General features: G+C 39.4%; 1 protein-coding gene across 2 annotated transcripts in view; it reads left to right on the top strand.

Moving 5' to 3' along the window:
* ARMC3 (armadillo repeat containing 3) overlaps window positions 1-13,603 on the top strand; it is a 93,831-nt gene extending 80,228 nt beyond the window's left edge. For both annotated transcript variants that reach the window (XM_081229197.1, XM_081229196.1), the window contains exons 16-18: window positions 6,544-6,744; window positions 8,571-8,733; window positions 12,711-13,603. In XM_081229197.1, the coding sequence (XP_081085323.1) occupies window positions 6,544-6,744; window positions 8,571-8,733; window positions 12,711-12,920 (574 nt within the window). In that variant the 3' untranslated portion in view covers window positions 12,921-13,603. The remainder of the gene's footprint in view (window positions 1-6,543; window positions 6,745-8,570; window positions 8,734-12,710) is intronic.
* Window positions 13,604-17,907: the final 4,304 nt, after the last annotated feature.

Raw genomic sequence — 17,907 nt, 5'->3', positions numbered from 1 at the left:
ACATGCTGTTTAAAGAAACTCAAATGTATCAATATAGGTGGGTTGAAAATGAAAGGATGGAAGAAGATACCATGGAAACATTAATTTTTAAAAAAACAGGAATGGCTTTTTAAATATGTATTAAGGTAGACTTCAGAGCAAAGAAAAATTCTAGAGACAAAGAGGGACATTACATATGATAAAATGAATCTATCTATGAAGAAGACATAATGATCCAATGTATATGCACCAAACAACAGAGCCTCAAAATACATGAGGCAAAAACTGATAGAGCAGAACGGAGAAATAGAAAAATCCAAAATTATAGTTGAGGACTTCAACATGCCCCTCTGAGCAACTGATAGAACTACATGACCTAAAATCAGCAAGGATATAAACGAGTTGAACAACACCAGAAATAAATAGGATTTAATTGACATATTATGGAACATTCCATCACCAGCAACAGAATACACATTTTTTCAGCTGCATTTGGAACATTTACAATACCCTGGGTCATAAAACAAGCTTCAGCAAATTTAAAATAATTGAAATCATACAGATTATGTTCTCTGACCATAATAGAATCAAACTAGAAATTAATGACAGAAAGACAAGAAGAAAATCTTTAAGCAAATGGAAATTGAATGATACACTTCTAAATAATCTCTGAGACAAAAGGAAGCCTCAAAGGACTTAAAATATACAAAGAACTGAATGAAAATGAAAATACAACTTTCAAAATTTGTGGGATGCAGCCAAAGCAATGCTGAGAGGGAGATTTATTTTACTAAAATGTATTAGATAGAGAGGTCATAAATCAATAATCTAACCTCAAGAATCTAGAAAAATAAACCTAATACAATTAAAAGGAAGAAAATAATAAAAACAGAAATCAATGAAATTTAAAACAAAAACAGCAGAGAAAGTCAATGAAATCAAAAGCTGGTTCTTTAAAAATGTCAATAACTATGTCAACAGTACTATGAGAACTTTAATTCAGCACCTTAGATGAAATGGACCAATTCATCAAAAACTGCAAACTATCCAAACTCACCAAAGATGGAACAGATGCCAAAATCATCATTTAACTATTAAAGAAGTTGATTTCATAAAACCCTTCCAAAAGAGAAATCTCCTGACCCAGATGATTTCATTAGTGAGTTCTGCCAAATATTTCAAGAATTAACACCAACTCTAAACAATCTTTTCCAGAAAATAGAAAAGAGAATGTTTCCCAACTCATGTTATGATACCAGTATTATCCTAATGTCAATACCAGACAAGGACATTATAAGAAAAGAAAATTACAGCTCAAAATCCATCATGAACACAGATGAAAATAAAACCTTTCTGAAATATTAGCACATCAAAGCAATATATAAAGAGAATAAATAATTCATCTCAGAAGAGTTTATCCCAGGAATGCAAGGCTGGTTCAATATTTGAAAATCAACCAATGTAATCCATATTAACAGTATAAAGAAGAAAAAGCACATAATCATATTAATTGATGCAGAAAATCAGTTGACAAAATTCAGCATCTATTCATGATAAAAAATAAAATTGTCAGCAAAATAGGAATATAAGGGAACTTCCTCAACCTGATAAAAGGCATCCACAAAAATTACACCATACTTGGGCTTCCCTGGTGGCGCAGTGGTTGAGAGTCCGCCTGCCGGTGCAGGGGACACAGGTTCGTGCCCCGGTCTGGGAAGATCCCACATGCCGTGGAGCGGCTGGGCCCGTGAGCCATGGCCACTGAGCCTGCGCATCCGGAGCCTGTGCTCTGCAATGGGAGAGGCCACAACAGTGAGAGGCCCGTGTACCGCAAAAAAAAAAAAAAAAAATTACACCATACTTAATGGTGAAAGACTGGTTGCTTTCCTGCAAAGATCATGAACAGGACAAGTGAGGAGAGAAAAACTGTTCCTATTTGCAGACAACATGATTGTCTAAATAGAAAATCCTTAAGGAATCCACTTAAAAACAAAAAAACTCCTAGAACTAATAGGTGAGTTTAGCAACATGTCAGGATATAAGTTCAATACAGAAAAATCAATTATATTTTTATATACCAGCAATGAAAAATTGAAAACCAAAAACTTTTAATACAATTTTCATAGGGCTGAAAAATGAAATATGAAATTAAAGTGAAAGAGAAAATGCAACAAAACATGTATAGAACTTATATATTGAGAACTGTAAAACACAAAGGAAATCAAAGAATCACTAAATATGTGAAGAGATATACCGTGTTCATGCGTTGGAAAACTCAACATAGTGAAAATGTCAGTTTTCCCTGAGTTGATCTAGATTTGATACAATTCTATCAAAATTCCAGCAGCATTTTTGGTAGATAGAGATATGCTCATTCTAAAACTTTTATGGAAAGGTAAATAAATTATAATAGTGAAAAATCATTTTGAAAAAGAATAAAATTGAATCATTCTACCTGATTTTATGACTTACTGTAAAGCAACAGTAACCAAAATAGTTTGGTATTGATGAAGGGATAGACCGGGACATGAATGAACAGAATAGAGTCCAATAATAGATGACAGAAGCATGGTCAATGGATTTTTTAATTGAAAAGATTATGATATAATTGTAAATTCACACGCTATTGTAAGAAATAACATAGAGTGAGCCCATATACCCCTAACCCAGTTTCCCCCAGTGATAACATTTTCAAAACTATAGTACAATATCACAACCAGGATAATGATGAATACAATCCAATGATTTTATTCAGGTTCCCCCAGTTTTACTCCTACATGTGTGTGTTTTTGTGTGTATTAACTTCTATACAATTTTCTCACATGGGTAGGTTCATGTTAAGATAATCAATAGTTCTATCACCACAAGGATCATTCATGTCTAACTGCTCAGCACCATTTGTTGAAAAGTCTATACTTCTTCCACTGAATTGCTTTTGCACCTTTGTTAAAAATAGTTGAGCATATTTGTGTGGGTCTGGGTCTTCTGTTCTGTTACATTAATCTGTGTGTCTGTCCCTCCACCAGTATCATTCCATCTGGATTACTGTAGCTACACGGTAAGATTTGATATCAAGCAAAGTGATTCTTCCCACTTTATTCTTCTTTGTCAAGTTTGATTTAGCTATTCTAGCACCTGTGCCTTTCCATATAAATCTTAGAATAAGATATTGTATTCTACAAAAAAACTTTGCTTGGATTTTGATAGGAATTACATTAAACCTAGAGATCATTTGGGAAGAATTACATCTTTAATATGTTGCATCTTTAAATCTATGGACACAGGATGTCTCATCATGTATTTAGGCCTTCTTTGATTGCTTTTGACAGCACTTTTTAATATTCAGCACACAAATCCTGCACATGTTTTTTAGAAGTTTATACCTAAGGATTTAATTTTCTTGGCATAATTGTAAGTGCTCCAAATTTTTTTTTGGTTTTTAACTTTGGTTTCCACCTGTTCATTGTAACTATATAGAAACATAATTGATTTTGTATGTTGTTCTTATATCTTCAGATCTTGATGAACTCAATTCTTAGTTCTGGGAGTTTTTTCAGTAGATTCCTTGGGATTTTCTACATAGGCAATCACGTCATCTGCTTTGTCTTTAGTTTTCAATAGTTTGATTTCAACGTGTCTGGAGTGGATTTCTTTGGGTGTACCTTATTGACATTCACTGAAATTCTTTTTCTTTTCTAAAATTTATTTACTTATTTATTTATTTATTTTTGGCTGTGAGGGGTCTTGGTTACTGCACGTTGGCTTTCTCTAGTTGCAGTGAGCAGGGGCTAGTCTTTGTTGCAGTGCGTGGGCTTCTCCTTGCGGTGGCTTCTGTTGTTGCAGAGCATGGGCTCTAGGCATGCGGGCTTCAGTAGTTGTGGCACACGGGCTCAGTAGTTGTGGCTCAAGGGCTCTAGAGCGCAGGCTCAGTAGTTGTGGTGCACGGGCTTAGTTGCTCCGTGGCATGTGGGATCTTCCCGGACCAGGGCTCGAATCTGTGTCCCCTGCATCAGGCAGATTCTTAACCACTGTGCCACCAGGGAAGTCTGTGAAATTCTAGACTATGTAGATTTATGTCTTTAACCAAATTGAGGAAACCATTTCAGCCCTAATTTATTCAATTTTTTTTTCTGTGCTTCATTCTTTCTCCTCTTCTTCTGAGTCTATGATGACACCAATATTAGCTCTTTTTTATTGCACCACAAGTCCCTGAGACTCTGTCAGTTGCTTTTTCAATCTTTTGTTGTCCAGATTGGATCATTTTTATTGATTTATCTTCAAGTTCATAGATTGTTTCTTCTGTTATCTCCATTCTGCTATTAAACCTATTCAGGAAATTGTTTTTTTTAAGTTTTGGTTATTGTATTTTTCAGCTGCAAATTCTAGTTTTTTATCTTCTATTTCTTTCTAAGACTTTCTAACTCCCTAGTCATTTCAAGAGTGTTTGACCTACTTGTTTGAACAGTTTACAGCTGAGTCATCTCAGCACTGATATGTTTTGATTCTTTTCCCATACGAGGTGAGATTTTTCTGGTTCTTCATATGTTGAGTAATTATATAGATTGTGATATTATGTTATGAGTCCTTCAGTTCTTATTTATGGGTCTTACACTTATTCTAAGAAGAATGTTTCTTTTGTGTGTGTGTTTTAGCAGTCAATTGGCCCAGATGCTTTCAGTCTTCAAATTTCAACCAGTGTTTTGTGGGTTGTCATTCCACCATTAGTCCCATTTTCAAAGGCTTTGCGGTGCTATTTGGATCAGCCCTGCATGTGTGCAAAATAGTGTCCAGTATGGGACTTGGGCGGTAATTTATACCATAGTTCCATCTTCAAAATCTATGTATGTGCCGTTTAGGATCAGAACTATGCACACACAGCTTGGAAGTAAGCCTAGGAATATATAAACCATTTTATAGGGTTGCTTTCCTGAGCTCCTCCCTCTCCATGATCTCCCTTGTCTTTTTTGGTTCCTTGGAGCTTCTCTTTTGGTCCTCAAGCCAAAAAAACCTTTATTTACCCTGTGCTGCTACACTCTTGCCATGACTGCATCCATGTCCACAGCCAAACAGCAGGAGGACTGAGCAAGTATAAGGCAGTTTTAGACTCTTAGGGACCTTAATGTCACCGCTGCCACCACCGTCACAAGCTTCCTTAGAAGATGGGGCACAAGATAATGGATAAAAATAAGAAAAAAAAATTTAAAAAAGGGTTTTCCTCCATTGTCTCTCTTTCCTGTTTCTCAATCAGGCTTCTCCTTGGACTCTCTTTGTGCTGATGCCCACTTCCAGACTTGGGGCTATGTTTAGTTCAGCTTGGAGAATAGTGGAGGAAAATTAAAATATAAGCTCACTGTCAGTTCTGAAGTCATTCAAATGTCAGTCTTCTCTGATCTTCCTGTTGTGAATTATTTTTCAGAGTTTTCAAATAGCTATTGCATGCACCCTGTCCAGGTTTTATGACTGTATTCAGTAGGAGACACAGGGTGAAGTCTGCTTACTCCCTGTTACCTGGAATGAGAACCCCTGTCACTGTTTTGTTCCACTCATGAGAGAATTAGTAAGATATTAATACTGGTTCAAAGATCATTTGAGAATATATGCATTTATATCCAATTTAATTAAGGAATGTTAGAAAAAGATTTTAACCTTTGGGAGTATCTTTTCCACGGAACAGAAATAATTTGCATCTCTACTAAACAAAAATCTATATGTTAACTAGTAACTTCTCTAAGTCTGGAACTTTTCATTAAGAGTATCTTTTAGGGGCTTCCCTGGTGGCGCAGTGGTTGAGAGTCCGCCTGCCGATGCAGGGGACACGGGTTCGTGCCCCGGTCTGGGAGGATCCCACATGCCGCGGAGCGGCTGGGCCCGTGAGCCATGGCCGTTGAGCCTGCGCATCCGGAGCCTATGCTCCGTAACGGGAGAGGCCACAACAGTGAGAGGCCCACATACTGCAAAAAAAAAAAAAAAAAAAAAGTATCTTTTAATTAAACAGTATCTTTACTGTTTACTAAGTACATTCTATTTTCCCTAAGTACAGAACTAAATAGGTTTCCCTAGATAAACTTTGCATGAGTCTTTGCCCCTGCATGACATGGAAATTCCATGCCATCCTTATTTTGTTTTTGTCTTTTTCCATGTTTTGGATAATTGTTCTTAAAAGTGGGATCCAAGTTCTTCTTGCAGAAGGTCTCAACTGAAGCAAGAGATGATATAAGACTGTCATAGACTCTCTGAGGAGGCAACCTATTTTTTCCCAATTCCATACATATTTATTACATACCTACAATGTACCAAATATCTTGATAAGCAATGGTACAGAAAAGCAATGATTTTTATAATATATATCAGTCATGTAGTAATCTCTTGAAAAATAATTTCTGCGGCAAAATATAGAGACTATAAAACTCTATCATTGTCATGGAAAATTTGAAAACTCTGTATGGTATTGTTGTTGAGGTATATATAAAATACTGTATTTCTGCGATGCCCTTCAGATCAACTCAGAGCACAGTTAGTGCTTATTCGCTCTGTGATTTTGATTGCTATTGTTTACTCTCTAAGGAAAGGCAGAGGAAAAACAGAAGAGGAAAACGTGGAGGAGGAGGAAGAGGTTGCAGTAGCACCAGAACCGACTGGAGAAGGAAGCCGTGATAAAGAATGGCTCCCTCCCTCCGATCCTGACTTCCGTGTTTATGTGTATGAAGTGACCAGATCCATACTTCCCATCCCCAGGATAAAGGAACAGATTGAGGTTCTGGCAAAGTAAGTGTCTATATATACATACACATTTTCAATTTCTGAAAAATGTTTTTGATGTTACTGATTTGCACTTTTTAGCCAATTTTCAAACAACTACACCATAATAAAACCGAACTTGTATAGCACCCTGCCTCTGACTCTGAAGCAGAAACACAATGAATTGGAAATAAATCCTCCATTTCTATTTTAGATCATATTTCTGCCAAGAATCAGAGCTAGGAGCTGGAAATTACTTCAAGAAAAATGCCTAGGTCATATTCTCCAGCTAAACCAGGAAAAGCATCTTTCAGGGTGATCCTAAAGAAGTTATGAATGAAGGAATCCTATTTTGAATTATTTGTAAACTCACAAGTTGTTTTCTAATACAAATAGCCATCCCTTATTTTTATGTTATATGTCTGATATTTTGTGTTTCACGTTGCTCCAAAGTGGGACTGTGGGTATTCTAAGAGATGGTTCGGCATGCTGTATAAGCCAGTGAGGTCGCCTCCTAAATGAGAGCATTTAATCTGATTCCGCTAAGAGAAGGCTGAGAACCTGACTTTATGACTGACAGGAAATCTCTAGAAATGGAGGCTCGCCTTCGTGACTGACACCAGACAGTCGTGAGCTCCTGGCTTGTGCAACAGCTGCAATCTCCGTGGGGGCTTGTACCTTCTCCAAATAGAAGTGAATTGCAGGCACCAAACCTGGATGTGACAACTGCAAGAAACACAGCCGCCAGATCACTGACTTCTTGTCAGGCGACTCTGGAAGGGAGCGTTTTTGGCTACCGAAGTTTTCCTTGGTGTCCTTCAGAAATGATGACTCAAGCAGAACTCTGACTTAGCTCACTTCAACACTTGTCAAATTTCCTCATGCTTTGTTCCTATCAGAAATAGTTTTCATCATTCCCAAATAATTGTTTTTTTAACCTGAACCCACACCAAGAGAGCGATACAGAGATGTGTCCCCATGCCTTTGGCTCCTAGAGGCTGTTACAGGACACCTGGCTGGCACCGAGGGTCAGTTTTCTGCCTAATCCTTTCTCTTGGTTTTCACCATTGTTCTTCTTCACTTGGTTCCATGTACAGCAAGAGGAAATTCTTTCTTTACAATGGGCAATCCTGCCTTTACTCCATGATGTAGCAGCCTCAGTTGACAGAGGATTTTTGCAGGTGTGCTTACTGACATCTTCAGTGAGAGCCTAATCTTAGGAGAAACTCACAGGCAAAGTACACCCCCGCACCTCACCTCCTCGCCTAACTGTTAGTAATTTTTCCCTTTTTGCCTCTTCCTCTCTCCTCTAACCTCAGTGTTACGTAAATGCCATGTCTTTCTCTAAATTTAAAAAAAAATGATAAAATTTAAAAGAAAAAGATGATAAAACTTGAAAAGATTTGTGAACCTCAGGGTTCACAATGGTCCTGTATGTTTGCCTTTGTCTCTGAGTTTAAATTCCTTAAAAGAAGGACCACATGTCAGGACAATGCCTTGGATTTCAGATTCAAACATTTGAAAATACTTTCCAAGAGTAAGATAACATTTAAAAACTGTGTTGATACAAATGTAGTGTGATATTGATTTGTATCTTGCTATAAATATTGGGGAAATTAGCATTCATTTCTTTCTTCCTGCTGAATGAAATGTTAGAATTTCAGTTTATGTAAGATAGTTTAAATATAGTAAACATAATGTTAACTTATAGTAAATACATTTTTTAAAGTAAAGCAAACAAAAATCAGAGGGAAAGTATCTTTTACAAGTATAATTACAGAGATATTTATACTCAAAGCATCCAAAGTGAGATATTAAACTTGACTGATTCAATCTCACTGTAATTGACACAGGTACGTGGCAGAAAAAATGGGCGGTAAAATTCCAAAAGAAAAACTACATGATTTCAGCTGGGAACTTCATATAAGTGAACTAAAGTTTCAACTTAAATCCAACGTTGTACCAATTGGACTGATCAAAAAAGGAATCTTCTACCATCGAGCTTTGCTTTTCAAGGTATTTAAGATGTTTTGCTCATTTCCCACTACGTAAAAATGTTTTGTCTTTATCATTGTGGAGTGAGCCAGTTGCTAACAATTAACTGGATGATATTAATCCTATCATTTAGATGTACTTATATTTGGCATATATATGTATGTGTATATACATACACACACGTATATTCACCAGACTATTGGAAACATATTCATTCAACATTTATCACACACCTACTCTAGGCCAGGGCCTCTTCCAAGGTCTGGGAATATATGGATACTAAAGTGACAGTCTCGGGACTTCCCTGGTGGCGCAGTGGTTTAGAATCTGCCTGCCAATGCAGAGGACACGGGTTCGAGCCCTGGTCCGGGAAGATCCCACATGCCCCAGAGCAACTAAGCCTGTGTGCCACAACTACCGAGTCTGCGCTCTAGAGCCCGCGAGCCACAACTACTGAGCCCAAGTGCCACAACTATTGAAGCCCACACACCACAACTACTGAAGCCCATGCACCCAGAGCCCGTGCTCCGCAACAAGAGAAGCCACCGCAGTGAGAAGCCCGCGCACCACTATGAAGACCCAAGGCAGCCAAAAATAAATAAATTAATTAATATAAAAACATTTTTTAAAAAATAAATAAATAAAGTGACAGTCTCTGCATTCAAGGGGGACTTAAGCCAGACTTGCAGGTTCTCAGGTGACGTCAGGGAAAGTTTCAAGGGAGGAAGTGATATGTGGCCTCAGAATTAGAGGCTACATAGGATTTCAGCAGGTAAAGAAGGAAGACAAGGGTGTTCTAAACAATACAAATATTTTATTTAAAATAACAGGTATGAGAGTCAGTGGTCCATCTGAGGGATGTAGAGTAGTTGGTCTGGATCCAGAAAAGTGGGGAGGGGTTGGATAAGGCTAAAGCACCAGACAGTAAAGCACCATGTGAGTTTGTACTTGATCTTAAAATCTGTGAGTAACCACTAAAAGTTAAGGGGAAAGTGATTTTGAAAGACCACTCAGGCAACAGAATGGGGAATGAACTAGAACGGGGGAAAGACTGGAGACGGGAAGACCGACTGGAAGGTCACTGGAGCCCGATACTAAAGCCATGGTGGAGGCTGTGAACGAGAGGTGAGTTTGGCAGGAGATGTAAGAGATAAAACTGAAAGGAGTTGTTGACTGCCTAGCGGTGGTGTGAGAAACGGCATGAGAAGAAGAAAATGATTTCCAGGATTTGGGCAGGGTAACTGGAAATGATGGCATCATTCACAGAGATGTGGACACTGGGGCAGGATCAGGTTTAAGGGAGGGGGTGATCTTTTTTTTTTCCTCCATTGTATCCAGTGTCTGGAGTATAACAGGAGCTGAGGAAATTGTTTCAGAGCCATAGACTTAAATGTATAAACTTCCTAACCTCTCCTGAACACCTATAAACCTCATTGCATCTTACCTCCAGTTCCAAGCCAATTCTGTTTATAATCCAAATGCCAGTCTTTCCTATTTCCTTGGATTTCTTGCTCTATCAATTCTTCTCTCCCATCTTAAATCTCTTTCTCTCTACTAGCTGTTTTACCTTTAAAATCTAAACTTAAGTCCAAAACACTTAAAGAGAAAACGTAAATCTTTTCTCATTATATCTACAACTACTCCTATAAGCGCCTATCACCATGACCACCATCATTTTGAGCTTATGTGCCAGGCACTTAATAAACATAATTGTGAAGAGTCTCAAATATGCCAAACGTTGAAATTACTACCTTTGTTTTAAAGATAAGAAAATTGATACTTAGAGAAGGAATTTACCCAAGGACAACCAGAGATACAGCTGGAATTTGAACCCATGCCTATCTGAGCCAAAACCTACCATACTGCTTCTATCTGAAGATAATTCTCATTCCTGGTCAAAATTCTGAGTCATCTCAACTCCTAGTCACTCCTTGACCTCAGTTTCATCCCCAACTCCCTGCAGTCTGGCCCCTGTTCCCTCCCAAGAAGGATCACAGTGATCTGTTTTCTGTCTTGCTTGATACGTGAAAGAATTTGTCACTGATCCTTCTCTTTCTTTAACACCACTTCCTTTAGTAACTTCTGTCCTCTCTTGCCACTTCATCTCTGTCTCCTTTGGAGACCTCTTTTCCTCCACCCTTGTCTTAAATGTTGGGGTCCTGACCCAGAACTCAAGGTTCTGTCCCAGGCTCTTCTCTTTTCTCCCTTTACGTACTTTGTTTGGTGAGGGCATCCTCCTACATCACCTTAAATATGACTTACATGCCTCAGGTTTCTAGATCATTTCCTCTGTCCCACAAGCCGCTCCTGATTCCAGATCTGTCTGTTTACCCTGTAGCTAGCTGCCCTTGTATGTCTTGTAGGCACTGCGTTAGTCTTCTCAGGCCACTATAACCAAGTACCACACATGGGGTGGCTTAAACAATAACAGTTATTGCTCACAGTTCTGGAGGCTGAGAAGTCCAAGATCAAGGTGCCAGGAGATGCAGTGTCTGGTGAGGGCCCACTTCTTGGTCGGGAGTTGCCGCTTTCGTACCGTATCCTTGTATTTCAGAGTAGGGGGAGGGCCCTTCCTCCTCTAATAAGGGCACAATTCCCATCATGGGGGCTTCACCCTCATGACTGCCTCTTAAGGGACCCACCTTCAGAAAGAAAACAGGAATCTCAAGGGGAAACATTTCAGTTCATAACGTTACAGCAGACTGAATTCATTACCCTCACACCTCATCTGAGTCATGCAGTTAATCATCCAGGTCTTGCCTACCACTGAATCCTGAACACCAACACTCACCGGTAGAACGTGTTATCCTTCCATTCCTCCCAAAGCATTCACTCCCCCTACATATACTCTTCATCTTCCCGTTTTCTTCCAGCTCCTTTTCTCCGTGGAAGCCTAGATAAACTGTCCACAGACCGTGTAACCTGCTCACTGACTTCCCTCGTCTGCGGGCCCCAGTCCCTCCGCCCCTCCGCCCTGCCTGCCCACACTGGGCCAATCCGACTGCATGCCCGTCCCACAGTGACTCTCGGGCTGCAGAACGCGACGGTGGGACGTGCCACAGCCAATTCAGGGTCCAAGGTGGTGGATGCACGTGCTGCCTGGCCATCTTTTCCAGCTCCTGGCCACGGGCTTTTCCTGTTTTCCTCAGCAGCTGTGCCCCACATCTGCCTTCTTCCCTAAGCCTTGTTTCCTACTTCACAAAGAAAATAGACACTTCCAGATTCAACTCAGCTGAGGTTAAGAACTCAGACTCTGGGCACTCCCTGGCGGTCCAGTGGCTAGGACTTGGCATGTTCACTGCTGGAGCCCTGCGTTCAATCCCTGGTCTGGGAACTGAGGTCCCACAAGCCAGCTCTCTTATCCACTAATGACATGGCTAGGAAGTTTCCAGATTATTTAAAAAGTGCTTTTAAAATCAGGACAAATTGAAGAGACAGCTTCCGAGGAACATATGCAACCCCTGAGGACAGGGCATCAGGCGGCCCAAGAAGGCCCAACCGCTCACAGTTCTGCCCCTCCGGCTCCAAAACACCTGTCTACACCACACAGAACCAATGGGCTAGAAACAGGTCCCCGCCACTCCAGTCCTGCCATTCCATCCCACTGCGTATCACACCCAAGGAGCAGCCCAGGAGCGTGGAAAGATTGATAGATGCACTAGAGCTGAAAGCCCGTGGAACAGCTTTTCTCCAATTACGTTATCAATCTTGTGCTGATACGATGCAGCGCAACTGCCTGAAAAATGTCCCTTCCCAGCAGGACCTACACAGAGATTTTGAGTCCACAGAATCTTGAGCAACAGGGGAACTTATCACATTTTACCAACTCCTATCACAACACCCCACCTTTTTTCCAGCCTCCTTTCTAAGCACTTCGTTGTTGTTGTTCTGCAGGAGTGTATATTTCACCTTGGACCAAGGTGGGTCTTTCAACCAAGGCTTTTTCTCCGCCCCTCCCCCTCCTCACTCTTGGTTGATCTCGTGTTTTCTCCCCACAGGCTCTGGCTGACAGAATTGGCATCGGCTGCTCTCTGGTTCGCGGGGAGTATGGCAGAGCCTGGAATGAAGTCAAGCTGATGAATGAATCCCAAAAGGGGGTGACTGGGGCTCTCCCTCCCCTGGAAACATACATAGTTGACCTCATGTTCCATCCAGGGGCACTGATAAAGTTAAGAAGCCGAGAGGCAGATCTTTACAGATTTCTCTAAACTTCCAAATGAACACAAAAGGTGTTCAAACAAGAAATTTATTATATACGCTTTCCGTGAAGTTCACCGGTAGATTTTATCAATATTTCTTTAAATAAAAATATTAGAAATGCTCTCCCTGTGTAGAAATGAGGTCACTAGGATTGGACTTGGTCGTGCTTCTGAGTTCAGGCTTTTGGCAAGCATTCAGTCTGATGAGATCAGATTACACTTGTGTAAAGCTTATTATTCTTGAAATTAATCCAGCCCGCTGTTTCCTAAGGAGCATCTCTGCCCTTTGGGGATCATGTGTAGAAGCACCCAGCTACTGTTCCCAGGACAGTGCCCTATGACTGTCATTCTTCATGTTCCGGATGCTCCAGGAAGACTTGGTTAAATCAAGTCCATGTTTTTTTGTGCCTTCAGTCGCCTTGTCTCACTCCCATAAAGTAAGATTATTGATATTTTGAATATTTGTAGATCTATTTTAGTATCACAAATTCCTTTCTAAAATTTTTTGTTCATATTTTCCCAAATTTATCATTAAGAACACTGTTTAGTATACTTCACTGAACTAGAAATATTTCTAAAAACTATTTCCATACACTGCACTTGTCTATATTGACTTGGAAACATACCTTCAGTTAAAAACAATTCTGATATGCTTTTTGCACATTTGAATGCTGGGTCACAAAAATGTGACTTCAAATTTACATGACTTAAAAGTTCTTTTCTGGAAAATTTTGAAATGTAAGTATAAAGTAAATCTTTGCTGAGGAATTGTGTTTTCAATATTGAGCACAAAATGGGGAGCAAGCACCCATTTCAAATGGCAAGAGAAAATGAATCTCATGAAGTATACATTTTCTTAGCCAGGGTTTAAGTCTAAAGTTGACCCGTCTAATCATTTTGCTAGAAGGTTTTCAAAAGTGAGTTTGATTTTAGAAATTAAAGTGAAGAGTATTCTGTATGAACCAATGTGTAATTTCAAAGAATGTGTAATTCTTTATTTCAAAATAAGGTTCCTTACATCAAATGGTGTGGTAATTATATTTATCACCCAGTTTCATGAAGAGAGCACAGATTATAGGTTACATATCTGTCTAAGCATTTCCAAGTCTCTCTTGATCCAGAAAGCATTCAAAGTGGATTAAAAAGATATATAAGATGTAACAAGATAAAAATAAATGAAAAACAGGCATAAGTGTAGGAAAGAAAGTTTGACAAGGCCAGGAATAAGCTTAGAATTCAAAACGCAGTCCATGAAAATCCTGCGTATTTGTTAGAGGTAAGTGAAAATTTGACTCAAAACTTTCTAGCAGCCAGTGCAGAGGGGAATGCTATCAGTTACATGATTGGTAATAGGGTCCACTAGATAAAAGCACAAAACAGCTTCCCAAGAGGAACAAAGACCAGGGAAATTCTTCTCTGGGAGCTTCATACAGATGACAAATGCAATATAGAAAATAACATCTTTGAAAAACAACCTCCTGGCAAGTTCTGGAAATAGTTTTCATAGGCCAATGGCCAAAACATCAAAATGGAATGAGGGAAAAGTTCCATGCAGAGCCACTAAGATGTTGTTCAGGTAGACACCACATTTTTCAGTCTGGTGCAGACCAAAGAGACATTTTTTTTTTCATCTTAGAGATGATTTTTTGTATAGTGTCTCTCTCGCTTAGGTTCTAGGTAATAATTGCCCTCCACTTTTAGTAAATACACATCAGATTGCACATGTATTATTTCCTTGTCAAAGAAGCAGCATTGTCAGTCATGGAAGATATTTTCTAGAAGCTCAAAATAATATGTCAAATCAAATGGATACTGACTTTTCCTTTTTATTGACATGAAGTTCTTTAAATAGTCACGTTTCTCAGCAAGATTTCTCCATACTATCCCTCTGCCAAAGGCAGTAATCTGGAGATACGAGATAGGGGGTTTCAGGAGACAGTACATTTTCCCTTAGAACCATTCCTAGAAAGGCTATAAACCAATTACTGGTGGTTTTTTTTTTTTTTTTAGCTCAGTTGAATAATAAGGGTAAGATAAACTGACAATATGAAAACTATATGGAACATATCACCAGTTTGGGTATATTTTTAGAGCAATACAATAGTATCAAATCACTTATCTAGAGTTTAGAATTTAAAAGTACTATTCTTAATTTAAAATTACCTTATTATTATATAGATCACTAGCAAAACCTTTGCTTAGGCGTATGCTTTTAAAGCCAGAAACATCATTATTTTAATAAAAGTAGACTTGACTTTAAAGGACAACTATCGAGTGTTAGGCATGAATATATTAATACAGTGAATTCAAGTAAGACCCTCGTGGAACTCACACAGTGCAAAAGACCTGTAGGATATGCCAATAAGCCACAAATCACAATTTGAAAAATAGAAAGCATTGTTGGAAAAGGTAAAGAAATTTGATTGTGGTGATTTTACTTATAAATTTAATAAGCCTTTATTATTGACAAGCAATAGAATAATAGTGGCAAAAAGCCCAGATTTGTGAGTCAGAGCTGAGATTAAGTTCTGCATCTACCTTTTTCTAGTTATGTGATGTTGAGAAAATTACTCAACCTCTCTGGCCCTCAATTTACTCATGTGGAAAATGGAGATAAATGATAACAAATAGTTACATGTTGTTTACTATGTGTCAGAGGCTATATTCTACACCTTCGTTTAATCCTTCCAGTAACCCTATGATGTATAGGTGATATTACCCATGTTTAGCAAGTGAGGCACAGAGAAGTTAAGTAACTTACCCCTAAGTCACTAAGCTAGTAATTGGCAAATCTTTAAATTTAAACCTAGTTTTTCTGTAGAGGTGATGCTCCTAATCTATATGCCTAATAAAGTTGCTGCAAGGATGAAGTAAGACCATGCATGTAAGTGACAGGTGTGGGTGTACACGGAGGGGTGGGGTTGTACATGCCTATATGTGAGTACGTGTGCGCGTTTATAGCTTTCTTTTCTTTTCTCACATAATGTTCTGTTCATACCTTGGCCTCTAGCATGTTTTGAGGGAATTATTTATTCTTCATGTCTCTGTCTCTTCTTTTAGATCAGAGGTTAGCAAATATTTTCCTTAAAGAGTCAGATAGTAGGGACTTCCTTGGTGGTCCAGACTCCACGCTCCTAATGCAGGGGGCCTGGGTTCAATCCCTGGTCAGGGAACTAGATCCTGCATGCCACAACTAAGAGCCCACATGCCACAACTAAGACCTGGCGCAGCCAAATAAATAAATATATTTTTTAAAATATTCTAAAGAAAAGAGTCAGATAGTAAATATCTTAGGCTTTGCAAGCCATACAGTCTCTACTGCGACCACTCAACTCTGCTATTGCAGTACAGAAGCAGCAGTAGATGCTTCTAGACAATAAACTTTAATAAAACAGGTGTGGGCCAGATTTGGCTCACGGGCCAGCTTGCCAACCCTTGCTTTAGATGATGAGCACTTTGAGGGTATGGACATGGAGAGGGCTGTACTTAGCCTAGTCCCTGGGCACCTTGACTAAGCGTCGAAGGGAGACTCTCACAAGGGCATTTTGTCTTCGTTGGTTTCTCTGGGTTCTAAGATCGATCTACTTGATATTAATCCGATGGATGCCAAAGCAGATGCATTATTTTTCAGTAAGGATGAGGACAAATTTGACCTCTCTAAAAAAGAAAATTTTCCTATCTTCTGAAGCGTGAAGGGTCTGAGATTTCACCCCAGTCGCAAGCTAACTGCCACTGTTTCATGGTTGCTGGCATAAGACACAAGATACCTGGGTCAGAGACAAAGGACTTTACTCCTCCCTGCACAGCAAGCAGCATGAGACAGCATATTGTGTCAGGTCCCCTTGCTCCCAAGTCTCATGGGGGCAATGTGGACAGACCCAGATGGATGCCTGCAAGCATGGCGGGCTGTGCTCCAGGAGAGGAACACTGAGCTCAGAGAACCTAGCTTTTATAATACATAGGCAGGAAGCATCTGCCCTTTTCACTATATCTTCCTGGGCTATTCACTAACATTCTTGAAGAGATAGTCTAGAGCAAAGGGCAGTCAGGAAGCCTTTGTTTATAAGACATGCAGAAAAGAAGGAGATCCATGGAGAATTATCTCCCAATAGCTTCATCAATTCTTACAGTATATGAGGCTTTATGGTATTTCTCATCTATAAAATAGAGATGATTGATATATTTTGATACAAAATTTATAAAATGTTAAAAATATATATATATAATTAATTATAATTATATAAGAAAGGTGACAGAAGATCAACTCAGTGATTCATGAGGCCAATTTTCGTTCGCTGGCAGCACCGAAGGAGCATTAGTGAGAAAGTATGGTAGTTATCCTCAACAGCATCCTACTAATATTTGGTCTGCAAGTTCAAATCCAAATTCAGATTAAGCCTCACCTTCTTCCCTGAGCTTCCTCAATATGCTTTTTGCTCTTCTGGTGACCTTCCGTGACACTGACGTTGGCACTCATCTCAACATTTTCCCACATGCTTACTGCCTGGCACTGCCCCTTTCCTCATGTAGTAATGCAGACCATGCATGGTCCTTGGGGTCAGAGAGACTTGGGTGTGAGAATCCTGCTTCTGCTATTCTTAATGGTGAGATGTTGAGCAAATAGCTTGGTGTCCTTGTCTCTAAAATGGGCATGTAGCTATAATAATGACCTCATAAAGCTGCTCTGAGGAACAAATAAGATAGTGGTTGTACACGCTCAGTACAGTGCTAAAATAGTAAGCATCTGACAACTTTAGCAATTATGCTTTGATCTCTCCCAGTGAGACGGAAAGCTATTTCAGGCCTGGCATCCACCTTACAGGCAGAGTGACCAGCACAGGGAAAGCCTGAACAATATCTGTTGACTGTCTTTGTGCCATAAAGGAACTGACCTTAAAGACTACAATGGGATTCTCATTTTCATGTGGATCCTTTTGACAGTAGTTGTGTGGCAAAGAAAATCATTCCCATCTCTGACTTCCTTTTGCCTTTCAGT

Source organism: Mesoplodon bidens, assembly GCF_964165515.1.
Source record: "Mesoplodon bidens genome assembly, chromosome: 3".
NCBI classification, from domain to species: Eukaryota; Metazoa; Chordata; class Mammalia; order Artiodactyla; family Ziphiidae; genus Mesoplodon; species Mesoplodon bidens.
The sequence above is the reverse complement of the archived record's forward strand: the minus strand, read 5'-3'. Positions and strand labels throughout refer to the sequence as shown.